Below are 21,833 nucleotides of genomic sequence, written 5' to 3'. Positions count from 1 at the left end.
AGTCCCTATATGCAGCCTACACTTACGGGGTGGAGAATTATTTTAATTCTTCTGCGTGGGAGATTTATCCTTCCTCCCCTATTTGTTAATTCAGTCATTTGTTAATATCACTGTGCACTCATGGATCTTTATACTTTGGATTATAATCTAATACTTCCATATGAATTTGTTCCAGCTGTGGCCATTGGTAATTCTTTGGGGTTGCCTGCTGTGTGCCTTTGACATACTACATCAGTATAGAGTTTTGTTTGGTTTTGAACGCTTCCTTACTCTTTGTTATTTCAAGATGTTTCAGGTTCTTCATCTTGTATATTTTCTGCACCACTCCTAGAATCAGCCTTTTTTCTCCAAGGAACCTTGGTTCCTTTTATTGGATAATAGTATTAGAAATCAAGATCTGGGGCTATTTATGTTCCTTGCTCCTGGGGTTATGATACATTTTCAAAGCTGCCTTTCAAAGATAACTTTATCAATGCCATGTAATACTGTTCCATATGACTCCAATCTCTGAATAACTGAGTGTCCAAAAAACTTTGGCATTTCGTTAAGCAACAACCTGTTCCTTTCAATACAGCTTAGACTTCTAGGTTAATCAGTTGTAGTCTAGTTTAAAATTTAAAGCCTTTGGCTTTGAATTTCCAATAATTCAAATAGAGTAAAAAGATCCAGGCTGGATCCAGGCAGTGGCTCATGCCTGTAATCCTGCACTTTGGGAGGCCAAGGCAAGAGTATCACTTGAGCCTAGGAGTTTGAGACCAGCCGAGGCAACAAAGCAAGACCCTGTCTCTAAAATATAAATAAATGAATAAAAATTAAAAATCAGCTAGGTGGCTGCACACGGTGGCTCACGCCTGTAATCCCAGCACTTTGGGAGGCCAAGGCGGGTGGATCACCTGAGGTCAGGAGTTTGAGACCAGCCCGGCCAACATGGCGAGACCCCATCTCTACTAAAAATATAAAAAATTAGCTGAGCATGGTGGTGGTACATGCCTGTAATCCCAGCTACTTGGGAGGCTAAGGCAGGAGAATCCTTTGAACCCAGGAGGCAGAGGTTGCCGTGAGCCAAGATTGCGGCCATTGCACTCCACCCTGGGCAACAAGAGCAGAAACTCCATCTCAAAAAAGCCAGGTGCAGTGGTACCTGCTAGTAGTACTAGCTACTTGGGAGGCTGAGGCCGGAGGCTTGCTTGAGCCCAAGCAGTTAATGCTGCAGTGAGCTATGAATGTGCTACTGTATTCCAGCTTGGGTGACAAAGTGAGACCCTGTCTCAAAAAAGAAAAAAGGTAAAAAGCTCTAACAATGTGAATTGGATATGTGCTTAAATTATGGATGCTTGATTCTTTTCTTTTCTTTTTTTTTTTTGTTTTCTGAGAGTGAGTCTCACTCTGTCGCACAGGCTGGAGTGCAATGGCCGATCTGATCTCAGCTCATGGCAATCTCTGCCTCCCAGGTTCAAGTGATTCTCCTGCCTCAGCCTCCCAAGTAGCTGGGATTACAGGCATGTGCCCCCATGCCCGGCTAATTTTTATATTTTTAGAAGGGGCAGGGTTTCACCATGTTGGCCAGGCTGGTCTGGAACTCCTGACCTCAGGTGATCTGCCCGCCTTGGCCTCCCAAAGTGCTGGGATTACAGGCGTGAGCCACCACGCCCCGCCTTAATCATTTACTTCTAAGCATTAACACAAAGGCGTTATTTTTCCTCCAAGGAAAAATTTATTATGTAATAAAGATAAAAGAATATGTAGTTAAAAGGTAATACATTTACAAGGTTTGAAAGTAAGGCTGCATACGGTGGCTCACGCCTGTAATCCCAGCACTTTGGGAGGCGAATCATGAGGTCAGGAGTTTGAGACCAGCCTGGCCAACATGGTGAAACCCCGTCTCTACTAAAAACACACAAAAAATTAGCCGAGTGTGGTGGCGGGCGCCTATAATCCCAGCTACTTGGGAGACTGAGGCAGTAGAATCACTTGAACCTAGGAAGGTGGAGGTTGCAGTGAGCCGTGATAGCGCCACTGCACTCCAGCCTGGGCAACAAGAGGGAGACTCCATCTCAAAAATAAAAAGAATAAAAGTAGGCTGGGCATGGGCTCACGCCTGTAATCCCAGCACTTTGGTAGGCTGAGGCAGGCAGATCACTTGAGTCCTGGACTTTGAGACCAGCCTGGGCAACATGGTGAAACCCCATCTCTACAAAAAATACAAAAATGAGTCAGATGTGCTGGCAAGCACCTGTTGTCCCAGCTACCCAGGAGGCTGAGGTGGGAAGATCACCTGAGCCTGGGAAGGTTGAGACTGCAGTGAGTCAAGATCATGCTACTGTACTCCTGCCTGGGCGCCAGAGCAAGCCCCTGTCTCAGAAACAAGAAGTAAAAGTAGAATTCAGAAAGGTACATACAAGGCTGGGTGCGGATTAAGGCTCACGCCTATAATCCCAGCACTTTGAGAGACCAGGGCAGGTGGATCACTTGAAGTCAGGAGTTTGAGACCAGCCTGGCCAACATGGTGAAACCCTGTCTCTACTAAAAATACAAAAACATTAGCTGGGCCTGGTGGCACACGCCTGTAATCCCAGCTACTCAGGAGGCTGAGGCAGGAGAATCACTAGAACCCAGGAGGTGGAGGTTGCAGTGAGCTGAGACTGCACCACTGCATTCCAGCCTGGGTAACAGAGCAAGAGACTCCATCTCAAAAAAAGAAAAAAGAAAAGATACATACATGGAGAAGTCACACTAGTTTCCATCCAACCTTTCCTTAGCATCCACTTTAGGCAACTATTTGAATCAGTTTCTTGTATTTCTAGTGTTTTGTTTTGTTTTTTAAAATAGAACTATATTTTCTCTCCTTTCTTACATATAAAGTAGCATCATATAAATTATAGTACGAATTGGTTTCTGCAGGTAATAACTGTCTGACTATAGAACTAAAATATTTTTGAGTTGGAAGGAGCCTTATATTTTAATCCATTTGCTGTGGTTTAAATGTTTGTCCCCTCTGGAACTGACGTTTAAATTTAATCCTCCATGTGGCAGTATGGAGAGGTGGGGCCTTTAAGAGTCCACTGGGTCGTGAGGGTTCTGCCATCGATTAATCTATGGATGAATGGGTTATCAGGGGAGTGGGAATGGTAGCTTTACAAGAAGAGGAAGAGAGAACTGAATTTAGCAATCTCAGCCTCCTTGCCATGTGATGCCCTGCACTGCCCTGGGACTCTGCAGGGTCTCCTCCAGCAAGAAAGCCCTCACCAGATGGCGGCCCCTTGGCCTTGGACTTCTCAGCCTTCATAACTGTAAGAAATAAATTCCTTTTCTTTATAAAGTACTCAGTTTCATGCATTCTGTTATAAGGAGCAGGAAATGAACTAAGATACCATTTATTCAAAAAACTTTGAGCTCCTCTGTGCCAGGTGGATGATAAGTAAGCACCAGATGGCTGGAGATGAATGACTTTCTTTTCTCAAGAAGCCCATGGTCTGGTGAGAAATTCCTTCAGCAGAAGCCCTACTTTATCACTCTGCAGACTCGGCTGAAATTGGAAATGGTGCTGCTGACTGCTTTCAGAGATTGTTCTATTTACTACGCAGTTTCTGTTTTTGTTTTCCTAATGATGAGCTGAAACGTTCCTCTTTGTCACTTGTATTTTTTCTGGTTTAGACTTTTATATCATGATGAAATGATGAGATCATTTATTGTGTTTCCTTTGATTTTGATAATTCACAAGCTAGACATAGATCACCAATATAAGAATTTTCTTTCATTCTCCAGTTAATCAAGAGATACACTCACACTCATTTGACAAATAATGTTTTTTAGGGTTTGAGTGATGAACTTGTCCTTGTGGATGTTGATGAAGGCAAACTGAAGGGTGAGACAATGGATCTTCAACATGGCAGCCCTTTTATGAAAATGCCAAATATTGTCTCCAGCAAAGGTTAATGTCATAGTTAAATACTATAAATGTTCTAATATACATGAACAAATATCCAAGAAAATCATCTTTATTTCTTTTGACCTCCGCAGTTTTTACAGATAAGGCTGGTTGCTCCCTACTCTGTGCTCTCATAACATGTTCAGATTCCTTAGGTTGTACTTTGCAAGGTTTCCCACAGCACCAGACTGAGTTCCTTGTGAGCAGCAGTAACAGCAGTTACCATAACAGCTGCAATGAACTGACTGCCTATTGTGTGTGAGACATTGACCTAAGCACTTTGTATAATTTAATCCTGAGCACAACTCTATTTGAGAGATGATGTACCTCTGAACTAAGGTTAATTAAAAATGATAGGACCAGGTGCGGTGGCTCATGCCTGTAATCCCAGCACTTTGGGAGGCCAAGGAGGGTGGATCACCTGAGGTTGGGAGTTCGAGACCAGCCTGACCAACATAGAGAAACCCTGTCTCTATTAAAAATACAAAAATTAGCCGGGCATGGTGGTGCATGCCTGTAACCCCAGCTACTCGGGAGGCTGAGGCAGGAGAATCGCTTGAACCCAGGAGGCAGAGGTTGTGGTGAGCCAAGATCATGCCATTGCACTCTAGCCTGGGCAACAAAAGTGAAACTCTGTCTCAAAAAAAAAAAAAAAAAAGTGATGGAGTAGGGATTTGAACTGAGTTCTGTTTGAGTCCAAAGCCTAAGCTCTTCACTACTGTACTTTATTCATTTGGCACCTGGGAGATAATTATTTGAACAAATGAATGAACCAACAATTCCCTATTCAAAGTCTATTCACACCACATCTATCTCTCAGTATTCTTGCCAGACTAATCCATATTTTGACCTCTTTGTCTAAATAATACAAAAGGTATTTTAGGAGATGAGGTATTTTTTTGAGACTGTGTCTTGCTATGTTGGCCCAGGCTGGACTTGGACTTCTGGGCTCAAGTGATCCTCTTGGTCTCAGCCTCCAAGTAACTGGGACTACAGGTGTGCACTACTGCACCCAACTTAGGAGGTTTTTGTTTTTGGAAATGGAGTCTTGCTCTGTCACCCAGGTTGGAGTGTTGTGGTGTGATCTTGGCTCATTGTGACCTCTGCCTCAGTCTCTCTTGTAGCTGGGACTACAGGCGCCCGCCACTGTGCCTGGCTAATTTTTGTATTTTTAGTAGAGATGGGGTTTTGCCACATTGGCCAGTCTGGTCTTGAACTCCTAACTTCAAGTGATTGACCCACCTTGGCCTCCCAAAGTGCTGGGATTACAGGGGTGAGCCACTGCGCATGACTTAGGTGTTTTTTTTTTTAATTAAAAAAAAAAATGTACAAGGGAAACTTAGTGCTAATTTCCTGAAATTAAAAAGTAGTCTGGGCATACTAGAAGATTTAAGGGAACCTGCTCTTTGGTAAACATAGTGTGGTGATTGAAGTGAACAGGAAGTATACTTAAATGCCAGATGTTTTCTTTCATAATCGATTGTTTCTTCTAATCTTTCCCCAGATTACTTGGTCACTGCAAACTCCAATCTAGTGATTATCACAGCAGGTGCACGCCAGAAAAAAGGAGAAACACGCCTTGATTTAGTCCAGCGAAATGTGTCCATCTTTAAATTAATGATTCCCAATATTACCCAATATAGCCCTCACTGCAAACTGCTTATTGTTACTAATCCAGGTCAGTTTTGTTGTTTTACATTTTCAACTTTTCAATTCGGGAGTACACTGTATAGGTTCATTACATGGGTATACTGTGTGATGATGAGGTTTGGGGTAGGACTGATCCTGCCACCCAGGTAGTGAGAGAAGTACCTAATAGTTTTTCAGCCCTTGCCGTCCTCACTCCCTCAATGTCTAGTAGTCTCCAGTGCCACTTGTTCCCATCTTTATGTCCGTGTGCACCCACATGTTTAGCTCCCACTTATATGTGAGAACATGTGGTATTTGGTTTTCTGTTGCTGCATTAATTAGCTTAGAATAATGGCCTCCAGCTGCATCCATGTTGCTGCAAAGGACATGATTTTGTTTTTTTATGGCTGCATAAGTCAGCTTTATTTTCATTGTTCAGTGAAGGAGTTTTTGGGGGTGGGTTTAGTAACTTTGAAGAGAAAAAGAATTTAATGAGTATTAAATCGTAAACTACCAATATAATTCCAGAATCTCTGTTTTGTTAGTGTAATATGTACTTTGCACAGTTGTAATCAGTGTATATACTATAATGACTTTAAAAAATACTAGTGTGAGGCCAGGTGCAGTGGCTCACGCCTATAATCCCAACACTTTGGGAGCTCAAGGTGGGTGAAGCACTTGAATCCAGGAGTTTGAGAACAGCCTGGGCAACATGACAAAACTCCATCTCTACAAAAAAAAAAATACAAAAATTATCAGGGCATGGTGGAGCATGCCTGTAGTCCCAGCTACTTGGGAGGCTGAGGCGGGAGGATTGCTTCAGCCAGGGAGGTCAAGGCTGCAGTGAGCCATGATTGCGCCACTGTACTCCAGCCTGGGTGACAGAGTGAGACCCTGTCTCCAAAAAAAAAAAAAAAATAGTCGTGTGTATGGGAAGATAATATGCTTAATCATATGAGTTGAAGATTTATATTCTAAAGGCTGAGGTTTGTTTTCCACATTACTGTTTGAGAAGTGAAAGTAGGGCTATAGTTCCTGCCTGACCCTCCAGAATTGTACTAGACTCCTCACTGGTGCATGTACAAGGTGGACAAACGCAAAATAGACTTTGGAGATAACATGTGCAGGACTGCTGATAAATTGTGTGTAGTGAGGGAAAGGGAGGAATAAAAAATAACTTCTAGATTTTTCCTTTGAGTAACTGAATGAATGGTAGTTTCATTTAACTGTGTTGGTAAATTTACCGATCGGGTGGGAGTCAGTGAGGGAAGGAGGTGAGGATGTTAAATCTAGAGGAGAAAAATAAAGATACCTGAAATGATCAGAGGAAATGTCAAACAGCTAGAGATTATGAGTCTGGAGCTTAGTAGTTTAGGGATATTCAAATTACTATATTCTAAAATCATTTGGAATAGTTTTTCTCTGTGCGACCAAAACTGAGTGAGTGTGTGATTAAGTTTATTCATTTTAATTTCGATGCTGAAGAACTATTTAACTTTTGTTTCACAGTTTTATAAAATATTCACATGGCTCCAACATCAGTTCTAGAGAACAGGAATTATTCAAAGTCTCCAGCTTCTGTCCCTGTGCCCTTTCCCCTATAGCCTCCATCCCTTTATAGGTAACCATTTACATTTTTTATGGTTTACAGCTTTTTGTTACTACATATGTTTTTCTCCATCTTCTTTCATTTTTAACTTAATATATCATGAAGCTCACTCCATAGTAGTATTTATAAATATGTTGATTACTGTAGCTTTGTAGTAAGTTTTGAAATCAGGATGTGTTAAGTCCTCTGACTGACTGTTCTTTAAGATTATTTTGGGCCAGGCATGCTGGCTCACACCTGTAATCCCAGCACTTTGATTATGGGTTTTTTGTTTTTTTTTTAGACGGAGTCTCACTTTGTTGCTAGGCTGGAGTGCAGTGGCACCATCCCCGCTCACCACAACCTCCATCTCCCGGGTTCAAGCGATCCTCGTGCCTCAGCCTCCAGAGTAGCTGGGTAACAGGCACACACCACTACTGCCCGGCTAATTTTTGTATTTTTTGTAGGGACGGGGTTTCACCATGTTGGCCAGGCTGGTCTCAAACTCCTGACGTCTGGTAATCCACCCGCCTCGGGCTCTCAAAGTGCTGGGATTACAGGTGTGAGCCACCGCGCCCGGCCATATCCCAGCACTTTGGGAGCTGAACCGGGAGGTTCACCTGAGGTCAGGAGTTCGAGACCAGCCTGGCCAACATGGCAAAATCCCATCTTTACTAAAAATGCAAAAATTAGCTGGGCATGGTGGTGCACACCTGTAATCCTAGCTACTCTGGAGGCTGAGGCAAGAGAATCACTTGAACCCAGGAGGCGGAGGCGGCAGTGAGCTGAGATCACGCCACTACACTCCAGCCTGGGCAACAAGGCAAGACTGTCTCTCACTGTCTCTCTCTCTCTCTCTCTCTCTCTCTCTCTCTATATATATATATTTTTTTTTTTTGCTTGTCTAGATCCTTAGCATTTCCTTATGAATTTATGAATCAGCTGGTCAATTTCTAAAGTAAAACGAACAAGGATTTTGATAGGGATTGCTGCTGATTTATTTTGTTTTTTTTTTTTTTTTGTATTTAATAAGTTGTTTTTCTCTTGCTGTTTCCAATATTTTCTCTTTGGCTTTTAACAGTTTGACTATGATGTGTCGAACTGTGAATGTCTTTCAGTTTATACCACTTGGAATTCATTAAGCAGCTTGGATGTATAGGTTTTTTTTTTTTTTTTTCCTTCTTTTTTTGAGACAGAGTCTTGCTCTGTGGCCCATACTGGAGTGCAGTGGCGTGATCTCAGCTCACTGCAACCTCTGCCTCCTGGGTTCAAGTGATTCTCGTGCCTCAGCCTCTTGAGCAGCTGGGATTATGGGCACTCACCACCACTCCTGGCTAATTTTTTGTATTTTTAGTAGACATGGGGTTTCTCCATGTTGGCCAGGCTGGTCTCGAACTCCTGACCCCAACTGATCTGCCCACCTCACCCTCCCAAAGTGCTGGGATTACAGGCATGAGCCACTGCACCTGGTTTGGATGTGTCATGTTTTTCTATTTGGGAAGTTTCAGCTGTTATTTCTTTGAATAATTTTCTGCTCCTCTCCCCTCCTTCTGGTGCTACCATACATGCATATATATGTTGGTGTGCTTAACGGTGTCCCACAAGTTTGAGGCTCTGTTTTTTCTTTTTTAAAATAGTTAATAGATTATCAAAAGTTCTTTTTGTATGGCATTGAGATATTTATTTATATATTTAACTGCATGCATATCTTTAGCTTTCACATACATTTTCCTTCATACAGGCTATTGGTGTAAGCATTTGCTCTTTTTAAGAGTTTGATTCTTTTTTTTTTTTTTTTTTTGAGACGGAGTCTCGCTCTGTCACCCAGGTTGGAGCGCAGTGGCCGGATCTCAGCTCACTGCAAGCTCTGCCTCCTGGGTTCACACCATTCTCCTGCCTCAGCCTCCTGAGTAGCTGGGACTACAGGCGCCCGCCACCTCGCCTGGTTAGCTTTTTGTATTTTTTTTAGTAGAGACGGGGTTTCACCATGTTAGCCAGGATGGTCTCGATCTCCTGACCTCGTGATCCGCCCGTCTCGGCCTCCCAAAGTGCTGGGATTACAGGCTTGAGCCACCGCGCCCGGCCAAGAGTTTGATTCTTTAAAAAAAATACCAAATCCAAAATTCAGAAATGGTAGTCCAGCGCTACATGGAAGCACACTGAAAATAACAAGCTGATGATACATTATCACATTGTATAAATAGTATTTTATATTTTCCTATTTTCCAGTAAGTGTTTTCACATCCTGAAATCTCACAGTGTCATTTTTGAAATGAGAGCTGTGGAGAGAGTCTGATAGGACTCAAGAGTTGTGAAGGCACCTGATAGAGCTCCTTCATTAATTTCTCTAACCATTCAGGGTGCTGACGTCTGTGGGGACAGTAAGTTAACACAAACAGTAAATGTGAAATGAATCCCCAACCTTTGTTTTAATTTGCACTAAAAAGCCTCTACCCTCAAAGTCCCACGTCATTAAGGTTATATGATAACAACTGAGGAAACACAAACTAAGCATCACTTGCTTGGCGACATTAACTGGCCCACCACACTCCCACCGCAGATAGGCAGAAGTCTATTAAAGAATATTTAATTTATTGACTAATATTTCTAATAAGCACATTCAGAGAATACTTTTTCTTTTTTTTTTTTTTGAGACGGAGTCTCACTCTGTCGCCCAGGCTGGAGTGCAGTGGCTGGATCTCAGCTCACTGCAAGCTCCGCCTCCCGGGTTCACGCCATTCTCCTGCCTCAGCCTCCAGAGTAGCTGGGACTACAGGCGCCCGCCACCGCGCCCGGCTAGTTCTTTTGTATTTTTTTAGTAGAGACGGGGTTTCACCGTATTAGCCAGGATGAGTCTCGATCTCCTGACCTCGTGATCCGCCCGTCTCGGCCTCCCAAAGTGCTGGGATTACAGGCTTGAGCCACCGCGCCCGGCTGAGAATACTTTTTCTGCGTTTTATATACTGGCTGTCTGCCATTAAGAGCAGTAAAAATGAGGAAAAAAATCATAAAAAAATCTCAATCTCAAATGATTTAACAGCTTAGTTCTGTATTTGCTTGACAGTGTATGCAGTTATAGTACACATTATCAAATATATCTTCCATATCTATTTAGAAAACTTTTTCTGATATTAGAACCATGTTGAAGAAAGTCCTTTCCATTATTTTAGTGAGTTTGTTAAAATGGTTCACTAAGAACCATCTTCAAAATTTCAGGTGCTTCAAAAGTTAAAAGAAACAATTAACTTCATTACTCTTATACAAAACAAAACAAAAAAAACCTGACAACTTTAAATTAGCATTATTAAGCTACCAAAAATTGATAACAGGAAAGATTTTTTTCCCCCCGAATAGTATTTTTTTTTTGAGATAGTCTCTCTCTGTCGCCCAGGCTGGAGTGCAGTGGTGTAATCTTGGCTCACTGCAACCTCTGCCTCTCAGGTTCAAGCAATTCTCGTGCCTCAGCTTCCCAAGTAGCTGATTACAGGCACGTGCCACCATGCCCAGCTAATTTTTGTATTTTTAGTACAGATGGGATTTTACCATGTTGGTCAGGCTGGTCTTGAACTCCTGGTATCAAGTGATCCGCCTGCCTTGGCCTCCCAAAGTACTGGGATTACAGGCGTGAGCCACCGTGCGGCACTGAATGGTAATATTTAACTAAAATTTTGGTGAAAGAAAAGGTAATTCTGAGAGCAATCTGGATAGAGAGGGGTTTCTCAGGCGTAGGTACTAATTCCCATGCAGGACTGCCTTCAGAGGCAGCTCCCGTGTCTCCATAGTCCTCAAGGCTTGGTTTTAGTGATTCTGTAGTAGAGGAAAGGCTTCACACGTGTAATATTTATAGGCAGCATCACTACACAATGGAGTGCAAGTTCAAATCAGAATTTTAAGGTCAGGAAAGTATCATTTAAATGAATCACCATTGAGACTTTTAGAAGTTCTTAAGTTCCTTTAGAAATCTCCCTTTCAAGGATGTGCCAATTTTTACTTTGGCAAATCATGGATAAAAACTGTGAATGTATTAATAGTTAATGATGATTGTGGTGCTATTTTTTAAACATTACTAACTTCATAGCAATACTCACATTTACTTATTTACCTAGCACACTTTTTTTTTTTTTTTTTTTGAGATGGAGTCTCGGTCTGTTGCCCAGGCTGGAGTGCAGTGGGGTGATCTTGGCTCACTGCCACCTCCACCTCTCGGGTTCAAGCAATTCTCCTGATTCAGCCTCCCAAGTAGCTGAAATTACAGGCATGAGCTACCACGCCCGGTTAATTTTTGTATTTTTAGTAGAGATGGGGTTTCACCATGATGGCCAGTCTGGTCTCAAACTCCTAACCCCAAGAGATCTGCTCACTTCAGCCTCCCAAAGTGTTGGGATTACAGGCGTAAGCCACAGTGCCTGGCCACATTTCAACAGTGTTTTATTTTCACTAACTGACCTACTGCAGTCCATTTTAAGAATTTTTGTTTTAGTTTATATATGATATTTTATTATGCTGATATGAATGTGAAATTTTAAAAATTAAAACAAGCAATTAGGGTTTCTTTATGTTAAATATTAATTTATCTTACCTAAGTGCATAATTTTATCCATGTAGTGGTAGAAACGTAAAACTGTAGGTTTTAGAAGGTTTTGTTTTTTTTTTGTTTTTTGTTTTTTTTTTTTGAGACAGGGTCTTGCTATGTCACTCAGGCTAGAGTGCAGTGGCACAAACTTGGCTCACTGCAGTCTCCACCTTGTGGGTTCAAGTGATTCTTGTGCCTCAGCTTCCCAAGTAGCTGGGATTGCAGGCGCGCATCATCATGCCCAGCTAATTCCTGTATTTTCAGTAGAGCCGGAGTTTTGCCATGTTTGGCCAGGCTGGTCTCCAGCTCCTGGCCTCAAGTGATCTACTCTCCTTGGCCTCCCAAAGTGCTGGGATTACAGACGTGAACCGCCATACCTGGCCAGGTTTTTTTAATAAAATAAAAAGTTGCATCCAGATCTTATTTCAGTTATAAATAACACACTGTTGACATTGTTTTAAAATAGGATTTTAGTTTATTACTGTGGAAATGTGGAGCACAAGACATAACAAATACTACGTATTAATTTCAAAACTATTCAGAATGAGGCTGGGCGTGGTGGTTCACACCTATAATCCCTAGCACTTTGGGAGGCTGAGGTGGGAGGATTGCTTGAGCCCAGGAGTTCAAGACCAGCCTGGGCAAAATAGTGTGAAATGCTGTCTCTGTTAAAAAAAAAAAAAAAAAAAAAAAAAAAAAAAATTTCAAAAAGAACAAAAATCTACCCAGAATGGCTTATGGAGGTTTGTAATTGTTGATTTAAGAGTATTTAGGACTTTTTTTTTTTTTTAACAAATTAAAAAGTTCCAGTAACTAATTATTTACATGAACTAAATGACCACATAGAAGTGGAAAATGGAAAATGTAGAGGGCAGTACGGTAAGGGAGGGGATGTAAAATAATACAGGAAGAGAACCTAACAATTGAAGATCAAAGATTTAGGAAAAGTTTACCCTTTTCTTCAAATCTACAGTCATTTACCTCGAAAATGTGGTTGGGTACCCTGGGACACAGCTGAGTTACTTGCTCTGTTTTCAGTTTACCAATTAAAACAGGTCACTTTCTCAGTTCCAGACCCAGGGCCTGGTGGAGGTCCCCCAATCCCCTTGCATTTCAATGGCAGGTGACGAACCTCTTAAGGCCCAGCATGACTAACTGAAGTTTTTCACTTGATAGCTTTATGTGTGAGGAAACTTAGACATTTCTACACATAATTCTCTCCATCTCAGGTATTAGAATGAATGCTTACCATTTTAAATAGTGGTATGATCAGACTGTTTCAGTATCACTTTTTACCGTTGATGGGTATTAAACAGGGAACAGAAGCTCTAACTTTTACATTAATGGAAATACTATGTGTTTAGAAAACACTGTTTTAGAGGACAAAAGACAGTCATCTTCATATCTTTTAAAAGTGTCTACTTTCTGCTATTGAGTACTTAAATCTGTCATAGAAAATATGGATTTACAAAAAAGACAAATTAGAAATTATGTTCTTCACAGAGATCGACTACAGGATTCTGATTCTTAAATTGTCTTCATATGTTTAGGATAGAATTTGATGCATTTATCATTTTTAAAGTATGAGTTATTACATAAAGCTAAAAGTTCAACCAAATGGAAAAGGTACCAACAAATGCCTAAAATAGTATTCTAATTATCTAAAACAAGAACAAATAGATTTTTCAAATAAGAGTTGAGTCAATATTTATTTTAGACACTTGATTTAGTTGAAGCTGCTACTTTATTACTTAAAGACTGAGCCTATAAGAAAATAGGTTTAATCCAAGTAATATGAACGTGAACTCGTTACCTTACCTGTTTTTCCCCAAATAATTTTGACTTCACTACTGGAAATTTTTGTGAATGGTTCTAAAAAACACCTATTTTGAAACTGCAGAAATAGGACAAATCACTTTGTAGAATGATTTGTGAAATACTGTCCTACTACACTTAAATAAAAACAACACATTTCCTCACTTATGAGTATTTTCTTATTTTTGATACTGCAAATTCTACACATAGAACACCTCTTCATTGCCCTGCTGAAGGCCTCAGAATGTAGAGATGGTTCAAAAGTAATTTATACCATTTTTACCCAGGCTTTGTAAACATATGTCAAAGAGATAGGAAGGTACTCAGTTTTAGTAAACAAAATAATTGCTCCTATAGTAGCTCCTCAAAGTCCCAGGCAAGTAGGCATTATCAGAAGTTTTCTATTAGATAATTCTACCATCTCCAAATAAGGACTTTGGTCTGTCTATGAAAATTGATAGATGGAAGGAAGGAAGGAAAGAAGGTAGGTAAGTAGGTAGGTAGGTAGGTAGGTAGGTAGACAGACAGACAGACACAGGCTTTTGCTTTGTTACTTATGCTCAAGTGCAGTGGCAACCATAGCTCACTGTAACCTTGAACCCCTGGGCTCAAGTGATCCTGTCTCAGCCTCCCAAGTATCTCGGACTAAAGGTGCATGCCACCACACTTGACTCCTTTTTAAATTTTTTGTAGAGACGAGGCCGTCTCAAACTCCTAGTCTCAAGTGATCCTCCCACCTCGGCCTCCCTGTAAGTTGGGATTACGGGTGTGAGCCACCGTGTCTGGACTTGGTTTATTCTTAGGAGTTTTTTTTCTCCCTTGTCCTATTGCATAATCTAGAAGACTCTCCAGTATAATGTTAAATAGAAACAGTGATAGTGGGTATCCTTGTCTTGTTTCTGACTTTAATGAAAATGCTTCTAAGTTTTCTTCATAATGTATGTTTGCTTTGGATTTTGATAGATACCTTTTTGAGATAAAAAGCAGTTTCCTTGTGTTCCCAGATTGTTTAGTTTTATTTTTTTAATCCCTGAATGAGTTTTCCTACAGTTAAAATGATCATATATATCTTTTTCTTTAAATCTCATCTGGTGTAATATGTTGATAGATTTTTTTATATTGAACCACCTTTGCATTTCTGGGGTAAAGCTGCTGCTTAAAGTATTTTTCTTTTCCTTTTATTATTATTTTTTTATTTTTAATTTTTTATTTTTTTGAGACGGAGTCTCGCTCTGTCACCCAGGCCAGAGCCCAGTGGTGCAATCTCGGCTCACTGCAACCTTTGCCTCCTGGGTTCAAGCAATTCTCTGCCTCAGCCTCCCGAATAACTGGGATTACAGGTGCCCACCACCACACCTGGCTAATTTTTGTATTTTTAGTAGAGACGGGGTTTCACCATGTTGGCCAGGCTGGTCTTAAACTCCTGACCTCATGATCCACCCACCTCGGCCTCCCAAAGTGCTGGGATTACAGGAGTGAGCCACCGCGCCTAGTGATGACGTATGTTTCTTTTCTTTTCTGTTTTTCAGATGGAGTCTCACTGTTGCCAGGCTGGAGTGCAGTGGCGCGATCCGGCTCACTGCAACCTCCGCCTACCGGGTTCAAGCGATTCTCCTGCCTTAGCCTCCCAAATAGCTGGGACTACAGGTGCGCACCACCACGCCCAGCTAATTTTTTTTAGACACCCGGCCTCTGATGCTGTTTTTAAAAAAATATTTTTAGGCTGGGCATGGTCACTCACATCTGTAATCCCAGCACTTTGAGAGGCTGGGGCAGCAGGATTGCTTGAAGCCAGGAGTTAGATCAGCCTGGGCAGCATAGCAAGACCCTGTCTCTATTAAAAAAATAATTTTTCCTACTATTCGATGCTCTTTCCTTCCTTTTATTTTACTGTTAAAATAACGCTTGTCATTGATTTTTTAAAATCTTTGTTTTAAAAATGCATTAAAGAATATAAATTAGGCCGGGCGCAGTGGCTCATGCCTGTAGTCCCAACACTTTGGGAGGCTGAGGCAGGTGGATCACCTGAGGTCAGGAGCTTGAGACCAGCCTGGCCAACATGGTAAAACTCCACCTCTATTAAAAATACAAAAATTAGTCAGGCATGGTGGCTGGTGCCTGTAATCCCAGTTACTTGGGAGGCTGAGGGAGGAGAATCACTTGAACCCAGGAGGCGGAAGTTGCAGTGAGCAGAGATTGCGCCACTCCACTCCAGCCTGGGCAACAAGAGTGAAACTTCGTCTCTAAAATAAAATAAAATAAAATAAATAAATAAAATAAAATAAATATAAAATATATAACATAAAATATATAAAGTATATAAAATAAAATAAATTTACCACCATATATAATTTTATTTATTAACTTTGTTTCATGGTACTTTGTATTTTCGTTTTAAATATATTGTAATTCCTTGTCTTACTTCCTCTTTAACTCAGTGAGTCATTTAAAAGTGTATTTTTGGGGCCAGGCACAGGGGCTCATGCCGGTAATCCCAGCACTTTGGGAGGTCAAGGTGGGTGGATCACGAGGTCAAGAGATCGAGACCATCCTGGCCAACACGCTGAAACCCCATCACTACTAAAAATATAAAAATTAGCCCGGCGTGGTGGCACACACCTGTAGTACCAGCTACTCCGGAGGCTGAGGCAGGAGAATCACTTGAACCCAGGAGGCGGAGGTTGCAGTGAGCCAAGATCGCGCCATTGCACTCCAGCCTGGTGACAGAGTGAGACCCTGTCTCAAAAAAAACAAGTGTATGTTTCAACATTTAAAAAAATTTTATTGTGGTTGATTCTGATATAACTGAATTGGGTTGTCTGATCAGTTCTTTAAAGTCTGTTAACACTTTGTGATCCAGATAATAGTGTTTGTAAAAAAAAATTCCTGATGTATTCTAGGAACAAATGGACTTTAATGGGCATGATGATCTTTGATTATACTTATTAATTTTATTTAGTTTTGCAAAATTAACTTTATAAATCAGTTTATAATAAAAGTATATTAAAATTGTCTGCTATGCTTATAAGTCAAATCTACAGTTCCTAATTTTCTTCATATATTTTGAGGCTATATTAAGTGTATATAAATGTACAGTTGTTAAATTGTTGCACTGTTTTATGTATCTCATACATTAATGAGAATACATGGTTAATACATATGTTATACATAATTGTATATAATGTAATTCTACGTTAGTGGGGATACAGAGATAATACATAAATGTGTATGATACATAATGGAGATAATACGTATTATTACATATTATATACATATTATACATACATACATGTATTATCTCTACCCCCATTAATGCTTTCTTGTTGAAAATTCTATTGTTTGCTATTAATATAGCTACACTGACCTTCTTTTCGGTATTACCATTTTAAAAATTAACTTCAAGAAAAAAATTCTGATAAAGCTAATAATGTTTAAAATAACTGACACTCAAATATCAGACTGTGTCAAAAATTTATCCTTTCCCTACTGGGACAAAAGCCTGATTATGTTTCCCTGCTAAATCTTTTTTTTTTTTTTTTTTTTTAAAGAGACACAGTTGGTTTTGTTCTTGCTCTGTTGCCCAGGCTGGTGTGCAGTGGTGTGATAGTAGCTCACTGCAGCTTGATCTCCTGAGCTGATGTGATCCACCTGACTCAGCCTCCCAAGTAGTTGGAACACTAGGCACGTGGCACCATGCGCCTGGCTAATTTATTTTCCTTTTGGAGATGCAGTTTTGCTATATTGCCCAGGATGGTCTTGAATGATTGCTTGCCTTAAGGGATTCCTCCACCTCTGCCTCCCAAGTAGCTGGGGTTTATACTTGTTTCTTTCTGTTCCCCCCAACTTTTTTTTTTTTTTTTTGAGATGCAGTCTCGCTCTGTCGCCAGGCTGGAGTGCAGTTGATGTGATCTCGGCTCACTGCAACCTCCGCCTCCCGGGTTCAAGCGATTCTCCTGCCTCAGCCTCCTGAGTAGCTGTGACTACAGGTGCATGCCACCACGCCCAGCTAATTTTTCTATTTTTAGTAGAGATGGGGTTTCACTATGTTGGCCAGGATGGTCTCAATTTCTTGACCTCGTGATCCACCCGCCTCAGCCTCCCAAAGCGCTGGGATTACAGGTGTGAGCCACCGTGCCCATCCCTCTGTTCCCCTCTTAACTATGCTTTTCGTTGAAAATGGGTTATTCTCTGAGCAAGATTATTTGAAAGACTTGATAAGAGTATTTGTTTATTCATATTTCTCAGAATTTTCTGTGAACATTGTGTTTCTGCATTCCAAGCTATGCAAAGTATTAACAAAAAGGTTTTTCATTACTTCTATTTGGTAGATATTCTTAGAGTTGGGGTATAGGTGGGGTTGGATAGAGAACCATGTTTCTGGCCCCCTCCATAAAACATCAGATTTACTAGTTTTAAGTTAGGTAAATCTAAAAAACGTATCCTTGTAGATGAGGATGTTTCTTGATACGAACTTTTTCTTCTTAGTGGATATCTTAACTTATGTAGCCTGGAAGTTGAGCACATTTCCCAAAACCGTGTTATTGGAAGTGGTTGTAATCTGGACTCTGCTCGTTTTCGTTACTTTATTGGGCAAAGGCTTGGCATCCACTCTGAAAGCTGTCATGGGCTGATCCTTGGAGAGCATGGCGACTCAAGTGGTAAGCCTGAGGCACGATTGGAGCCTCTGAAATATCTATTTCCTACCAATCATATAGACATTTAATGTAAAGTAGCTCCTGGGAGGGGAGAAAAGACTTTATTCCACTTTAGGCCCTTTTAGTAGTAATTTTTTACTACACTTATTTTTAAAATAAAAAATACAGATTTGAAAAATGTGGGATTGACACTATAATCCTACATATGGATGGCTAGGATTATAATGCTTTTCTTAAATAGAGAACTAAGTAATATGATGTAGTTTGTATTTAATTTGGGAGACACTAGTTCGGAAAGGTCAGCAGTGTATTCATGTAGTAAATCTTCAGATTAAGGGATGGGTATAACTGAAGAATGTAAGAGGGAAGAGAAAGAGTACTGTGGTAATAGTTTTTTTCTCCCCTCTTAGTGTCTTCTGGCTTTGAAATCTATTTAATATAAACCTTGGCTATGGAAAAAGACTTAAAGGTAGAAAAACTAAAACTTCCTAGTGGAAAGTTTAAAACTGCAATTTTCTTATTTGGAGAATCTTTGCCAAGATAACAGAATTGTGGATCCCCCTCTGTGGAGATCTGGATTTAGAATATCTGGAGTGGGGCTCAGATATCGGAACATTCCTAGTTGAAAACCACTCCTAACAGTTTTGCTAAGGTCAAAAACCAAAAACCCTGCTAATACTATGTTGTAAGAAGTGGGACTTTGGGTATCTCTTTCTTAGTTCCTGTGTGGAGTGGTGTGAACATTGCTGGTGTCCCTCTGAAGGATCTGAACCCAGATATAGGAACTGATAAAGATCCTGAGCAGTGGGAAAATGTCCACAAAAAAGTGATTTCCAGGTAATACACGCTAGTTTCACATTTTTAGTACCTTAGAAGTTGTGAGCCTGAACTCTGTTAGGTTTAGTCCCTTAAGTATATGTTGTTGTATTTCCCATATTTTTATTTGCACTTCTGCTTTTTTGTGTGATCATATTCACCAGATTATAAATTCTTCAACAGTCAGGGACTGATTCTATGTTGCTCATTCCTGAGCCTAACCCAGTATTGAGCACATGGTAGGGGCTCACTTGTTGACTGACAATGTATTTTTTCAAACACTTGCTACATAGTGTTTATTGTTAGTGGTGGAATTAATTCCATATTAATTTCTGCGTCTCTGTACTTGTAACTCTAATGTTTAACCACTGTGGCAAGGCATGGTGGCTCATGCCTATAATCCCAGCACTTTGGGAAGCTGAGGTGGGAGGATCACTTGAGCCCAGGAGTATGAGACCAGCCTGGGCAACATAGGGAGACCCCATCTCTACAAAAAAAAAAAAAAAATTAGCTGAGCATATGGTGCCTTGCTTGAGCCCAGGAGGTCAAGGCGAGCTCTGATGGTGCCACTGCACTCCAGCTGAGACCCTCCCTAAAAAAGGCATACATATGGCCAGGCGTGGTGGCTCATGCCTCATGCCTCTAATCCTACCACTTTGAGAGACCAGGGTGGGCAGATCACTTGAGGTCAGGAGTATGAAAACAGCCTGACCAACGTGGTGAAAACCCAGCTCTACTAAAAATACAAAAATTAGCCACAAATGGTGGTACACGCTTATAATCCCAGCTACTCAGGAGGCTGAGGAGGGAAGACTGCTTAAACCCGGCAGGTGGAGGTTGCAGTGAGCCGAGATTGCACCACTGCCCTCCAGCCTGGGTGACAGAGCAAGACTTAAGAAAAAAATGCATACATACTCCAAGTAATTTCTAGGAGAAGTTGTTGATGGAGTCATTGCAGTTTTGTGGCATTGTTAGATAGGCTGCTATAAAGTGGAAGTTCAATGACAAGTGGATCTTCTCAACTTACTTATGTTTATGGTTTCTTCTAACTGCAGTGGCTATGAGATGGTCAAAATGAAAGGTTATACTTCTTGGGGCATTAGCCTATCTGTAGCTGATTTAACAGAAAGTATTTTGAAGAATCTCAGGAGAGTGCATCCAGTTTCTACCCTAAGTAAGGTAGGACATTCATGTTTGAAAAATCATTAACTTCAACATAAAATAGGAGTAAATAACATTTTTGAGACACTCCCGTTTTGGGTTTGATCTTATGGAAGAACCTCTCTTCCTGAAGTCTGTTCTTTGCTGCTGAAGAGTGGGGAGATCGGGGAAAGAGCCTATCTTTGTAGACCTTTGTCCTGGTCTAGCATCACATTTCTTTTTATTAGATAAAAGTAAGTGTTTTTGCAACTTTATTATTTAACTAAGTGAACTGACTCTACCAGTATCTAGAAACACTGGGAACCACTATGGGCAGAGCTTGGTACCTTTGGAGTTGTTCTCCGTTTCGATTATGTCCAATGAAGAGATCTAGGAAAGAAGCACTAGACACAAAAGAATTAGCAGTCTCCTGGGGAGAGGGGAGTTGGGGCATGGGTGAGATCCTTCTGCTAGTCTAAATGGGAGAGGTTATAAAACAAGACAGATCTAAATCATTGGAAATAAAGTCATAGGAATTTTGAAGTGGTCTCTTGATAGGAAGTGGTATGGAGTAAGGAGATGAGGAAAGAAGGGTGGGCCCCAGCAAACATGGCAGGAGGCTGGGGCCTATGTGGAGAGATGATGGGTTGAAACTGAACAATAAATATGCCTAATCGTGTTTTAAATTGTTCTGTCTTGGTACTCTGCCATAGTTTGTACTACCAATCTGTTATTCATTCACCTCATAACTGTTGTTTCTTGTATTGCAGACCTTTGTTAAAAGTTAAAAAAGGAATAATTTTTAAGTCTTTACTTTCAGGGCCTCTATGGAATAAATGAAGAAATATTCCTTAGTGTCCCATGTATCCTGGGAGAGAATGGTATCACAGACCTCATAAAAGTAAAACTGACCCTTGAAGAGGAGGCCTGCTTGCAAAAGAGTGCAGAAACACTTTGGGAAATTCAGAAGGAACTCAAGTTTTAAAGTTGCTTAAAGTTACCATTCTATAGATTGAAGATGAAATAGTAGTTATGGAACTGTATATATCAAACTTTAGAATAAATGTGAATTTCTGAAAGTTGGAAAACTGGAGGAAAGAGTGACCTATTTAGTGTAGCCTTCCAGCTTTTTTTTTGGGGGTGGGTCTCATTCTGTTACCCAGGCTGGAATGCAGTGGCACCATCACGGCTCACTGCAACCTTGACCTCCCGAACTCAGGTGAGCCTCCCACTTCAGCCTTCAGAGGAGGTGGGACCACATGCGTGTGCCTCCATGCCTGGCTAATTTTTGTATTTTTTTGTAGAGATGGGGTTTTGAACTCCCAAAGTGCTGTGATTACAGGGGCGAGCCACTGTGCTTGGCCTTAGCTTTGATTTAGTATCCAGATGATGGACGACACTTTTTTTTCCCCCTCCAAACAAAAGTGATGGCATCAAAGATGTTTTTGGTACCTTTTAGTACTTGCCTTGTATGTATACATAACTGCCATCTGGTCCATGAGAATGTGTATACTGTGTTATAGAAATCTTGATTCTTTTCATCAGGTGCATAGTAATTATTCTCTATGGCTTAATACCTATGTTCATTTACATGCTATTTAATAAAAGCTTTAATTTCCTCTACAATGTAAAAATAAAAGTATATATATGCACACAAAGTAATCTAAATGTTCCTAACATTAGATAAAA

The 21,833-nt window shown here is 40.7% G+C and overlaps 1 protein-coding gene across 1 annotated transcript; it reads left to right on the top strand.

Moving 5' to 3' along the window:
- The first annotated feature begins 3,737 nt into the window (after positions 1–3,737).
- On the top strand, positions 3,738–21,496 carry LDHAL6A (lactate dehydrogenase A like 6A). The gene is given in 7 exon segments (XM_033203955.1): positions 3,738–3,931; positions 5,433–5,606; positions 18,019–18,060; positions 18,063–18,191; positions 18,908–19,025; positions 20,060–20,183; positions 20,965–21,496. Coding segments are annotated over 7 exon segments (810 nt in total). The 5' UTR covers positions 3,738–3,873; the 3' UTR covers positions 21,130–21,496.
- Positions 21,497–21,833: the final 337 nt, after the last annotated feature.

The sequence above is a fragment of the Trachypithecus francoisi genome, unplaced genomic scaffold, assembly GCF_009764315.1.
Source record: "Trachypithecus francoisi isolate TF-2019V2 unplaced genomic scaffold, Tfra_2.0 Lachesis_group8, whole genome shotgun sequence".
NCBI lineage: Eukaryota > Metazoa > Chordata > Mammalia > Primates > Cercopithecidae > Trachypithecus > Trachypithecus francoisi.
This window is presented reverse-complemented; position numbering and strand designations above follow the sequence as displayed.